General features: G+C 35.5%; 1 protein-coding gene across 1 annotated transcript in view; it reads right to left on the reverse strand.

Moving 5' to 3' along the window:
• Window positions 1-2,574: 2,574 nt before the first annotated feature.
• Window positions 2,575-4,384, reverse strand: part of LOC107552787 (partitioning defective 3 homolog) — a 145,331-nt gene continuing 143,521 nt past the window's right edge. The window contains exon 16 of the mRNA XM_016234778.1: window positions 2,575-3,126. Within this exon, the coding sequence (XP_016090264.1) occupies window positions 2,850-3,126 (277 nt within the window). The 3' untranslated portion in view covers window positions 2,575-2,849. The remainder of the gene's footprint in view (window positions 3,127-4,384) is intronic.

The raw sequence follows: 4,384 nt of genomic DNA on the forward strand, positions 1-4,384 counted from the left end.
ACATAATTGATGATATATAGAATATATAGTTATTGAATAATTACTACTTACTGTAATAATTTAATTATTAATAAGTATAAAAGTACATAGAAGTATACATTATTATTATTATTATCATTATACTATCAAGCTAAGACTATATAAGAGGTAATATATAGAATATATTGAACTGAAAAGTTACATAATACTTACTGTAATAATTTAATTAATAATAAAAGTTGATCAAATTATATAGTATTTCCATTTAAAATAATTTAAAGTATATGTATATTAGAAGAAGAAACTGAAAAAGCGTAGCGCCAGACACAGGTCCAATTCAAAAAAGAGACATACACTTCTGGCGGTGCGTAGATCCAAAAATCGCTCAAAAAAACAAAAAAAATAATAATAATTAAATAATTAGATCCGCACATGAATAATAGGCCACAAAGCTCAAATATTTTATGCATAAAGTACATGTACATTAAAATATATAAGGATAAATTAAATGTATTATTATATTAGAATACCCAAGTAATATTTGTGCATAGTAAATGAATGAATGAATGCTAATATTGCTGTGGATTCACGCACTGCAGTACACTCGGGACAGAGTGCAGCCACCGGAGACATTGGCACAAGGATTCGTCAGATTACTGCGTGCTGCGTAACCTCGTGGCTGATCTCATGACAGTCGGGCCGCTGGGAACAATCCTGCTGGGAGAACAGCAGCTGGTCACCTAATAATCCCTTCCCACTGCATCCTGGGAAAGGTCACACAGCCTGAGAGACATCTGTCAATCAGTGCCTCTGCTTCACCGCCGCTGACGAGCCAATTAACCACCGCCGGAATAAACCCAGAGAGAGTAATTACTGTTTAGAGGAGACACGCTGGCCTTTCCTAGCATTTCCTTAACTAACCGCTAAATACCGTAAAACCAGCCATGAATCTGGAGAACACTTAGCGAACAACAACAGCACAAACGGAGGCGTTTTGGAATATTTATCTTCCATATCTAACAAATGTAGATCAATCCTCTGCATCAGACAGACAGCATCTGAGACACACATCACAAAGCTGGCATCAACACAGAAGAGGAACAACACCGAAACTACTTCTGTCTGGAAGACTCAAACTTTTGGAACTTTTAGTCCATGTCTACATGCCAGTCAACTTCTTAGCAAAATCCAAAGAAGGGATTCATCCTATCCATAGTGGCATATGCATTGCTCCTTCCTCTAAATACCAACTAGTTGCATTAACAAATTGCAAATCACGGTTCTCATCAAAATTAGTTCTACTTGTTTTTCTTCATAAAGGTATAAAGTGCTGTTTCATGTTTTCTTTTACACTCCCAACACAAATGACTATATTACTGTTGCTGGAGCATCTAAATCATAAAACAGAGACCATATATTAACACTAAACCCTTAGACCTTTCAAAAGATAATGTGTTAACATTAATGATATTTTTAGACAGAAGTCTATCATAATAAATGTAAACAAAGTCTTCTTGAAAAAGAAGTGTGCTTCTTGTAATGCACTTTGAAGTAGTACTTCAAGTACTTTGAAGTACTTTAGATCATTAAAATAGGCCTACATTTAGTCTATCATAATAAATGTAAACAAAGTCTCCCGAACTTCCTGTTTCTCCTTTTGAAAAAGAAGTGTGCTTCTTGTAATGCACTTTGAAGTAGTAATTCAAGTACTTTGAAGTACTTTAGATCATTAAAATAGGCCTACATTAAAAATATACATATAGATGATATAATATTAATGAATGAAAAGGTCACTTAATAGTATTTAAAGATAGACACTTTAATGACTGTTTCTTAACACATTTAATTACACTTTTAAAAGTGCAATTTCTAACAATATCGGATTTAAAAGACTTACTTTAAAGTACATTTTAAATCATTTTGTTTTAATAATCATCATGCTTTATAGAAATACACTTATTTTGATGTGTTCACTAAATAACATTCTAAAGTACTTACAATTTAACTGTAGTGTTATTTGATATTGCATTTGATTTAAATGTACTAAATTGCAATTTCATCATTGCACGTGTATTACAAATATAGTTAAATTCCTCACATGCATGTTTCAGTAGAAATGACAGTAAAAGCTTGTTCAGTGCATTCAGCAGTACACTCAATTACATCTAAAAATTGAAGTGCGTCAGAACACTCTAAAGTTCAGCTTAATTGCAGCAGTTTCTAGTATAAAGTTGACTTTTCTTTCCCTTAAAAAACCCAGATGAATTCAGAGATTCTGTGCACGTTGAGGGTTGATCTGACATGATCCGTGATAATAAAGAGCCCGCTGGTTATTAAATTTTCCCATCCAGAGAATTATCAATGATTTACCTTGCTATAAAAGCAGCCGCTGGGACTCAGGTGAGAAATCTGATAACACTGTTTGTTTGACTTTCTTTTTTTTTTCACACTACAAAGGGTGCATGAAAACAGCTTTTCATTTTCAAAACTTTCAGACGTGAACAAATATAAAAGAGACAGAGGTCTGCACAGAAACTTCCTTTTTTTCTCAGCAGAATAAAAGAAACTAAGAAGCTTCAAAAGTGACGGTGCCCTTCACCCTATCCAACCTTACAAAATGAGAAATATTTGACAGCTCACAACAGCGAGAAAACACACTTTAGCTCACATTATGCAAAGCTTTGCAATTACATAGCCAAGGTTGCTTCTTTCAAGTCAAGAACATGTCACATCCCGTCCCGTTACATTAGCCAAGCATTGCTTAACTGTCCTGACAAACACTCAAAATCTCAGCAACAAAAGCAGCCTGTGCATCACGTCACGGCGATTTTGAAGGATGGAAGTCCTTGGCAATGAGAAGCTGTGAGTGCTTACCTGTCTGCAGATGGAGGGCGTCCGTTGCGGGGCTTGTTGACCTGTGCGTAAAGAGCCTCTAAGGGCAAGGCCTGGTCTCGGGGGCTCTGAGGACGCTCTGGACCGGGGTTATGGCTCAGGTCCATACTGCTGTCCAGGGACGAGTACAGAGAGCCGATCCCGGCGTAGGTGTGCTCCTCGTCGGAGCTGAAGTTTCGGCTGATGTCCTGGATCTCAGCGTAGTCTCGTTCTCTGGCCTGTCGCTCTCGGAGCTCCCTGGTCTTCTCTTGAATCCTACAAACACGAAACATCATTTGAGGTTAGATGTGTAGTGCACACTCAAGTTCAGTGGCAACATCTCTCTTTTCACACTGGTTCTGTACATTTGTGTCTTCAACATCAACACATTTCCTGAACTGAAGTGAATGAACACTGAACTGACTTGAGCAGGATAATGCTGAAGAAGTTTGATTCTGTTATTGTATTCCTGTTTGTTACTGTGAAGCTGCTTTGAAACACTTTGGCCTGCTTTCAGGGTTTAGATTAAGCCAGGTTTAGGCCATAGTTCAATTAGGACATTTAAGTAGCTTTTATAAATGTGCCTTAGAAAAATAAACATTCCTGGTGTGGCTCTTGAGACAAATTGATAGTACTACTAATATATTTTTTAAATATGTCAGTGCAAGTTCCTTAGAGTTAAAACAGCTCAGACATGCATTTTAGTCTGGGACTAAGCTTAAGCCTTGTCTGTATTATTCATACATGCATAATAGAGTATACCTCTTTTATAATGAATATGTTTTTTTTTGTTTATTTTAATTAAAAATGCATGTTGATATATTTTGGGGGACACAATCTCAAAAATTTAAAGGTGAATAAAACCTTAAAACAATTACTCAAAAAATAAGGTTGAGTAGTCTGGATAATCTTTTTTGTTTGTTTGTTTTGGCTAGTGAAGTAGTTTCTTTAAAGGGGTCATATGATGCGATTTCAAGTTTTCCTTTCTCTTTGGAGTGTTACAAGCTCTTGGTGCATAAAGAAGATCTGTAAAGTTGCAAAGACTAAAGTCTCAAATCCAAAGAGATATTCTTTATAAAAGTTAAAAGTCAACCACGCCCCCCTAAAATGGCTCGTTCTAACACGCCCCCACATGTCTACGTCACGATGTGGGAAGATTTGCATAACGCCGCCCAAATGTTCACGCAAAGAAAGAAGGCGTAACTTTTATTCTCGCTGTAGTATTGTTGCTGCCACCGCCGCCATGTCCTCTTTAAAAATATTCTAAATTTGTTCGCTAAATCAAACAGGAAAAATAACATAAAATAAAATAAATGAATGAATAATCAAAACAAAAGCTTGAGTATTTTATATTTATTTATTTATTAAATTTTTTTGGTCAGTGAAGCAATTTCTTTACAAATATCATAGACTTGTTTGCTAAATCAAACAGAAAATTGCATCACAGAAGGTGCCACAAAATGTCAAAATCTGATTAAATGATTGAATGATTAAGTCAAGAATTAATAATCCATGATATTTGTTAAAAATGTAT

The sequence above is a fragment of the Sinocyclocheilus grahami genome, unplaced genomic scaffold (assembly GCF_001515645.1).
Source record: "Sinocyclocheilus grahami isolate Dianchi unplaced genomic scaffold, SAMN03320097.WGS_v1.1 scaffold458.1, whole genome shotgun sequence".
Classification (NCBI taxonomy): Eukaryota; Metazoa; Chordata; class Actinopteri; order Cypriniformes; family Cyprinidae; genus Sinocyclocheilus; species Sinocyclocheilus grahami.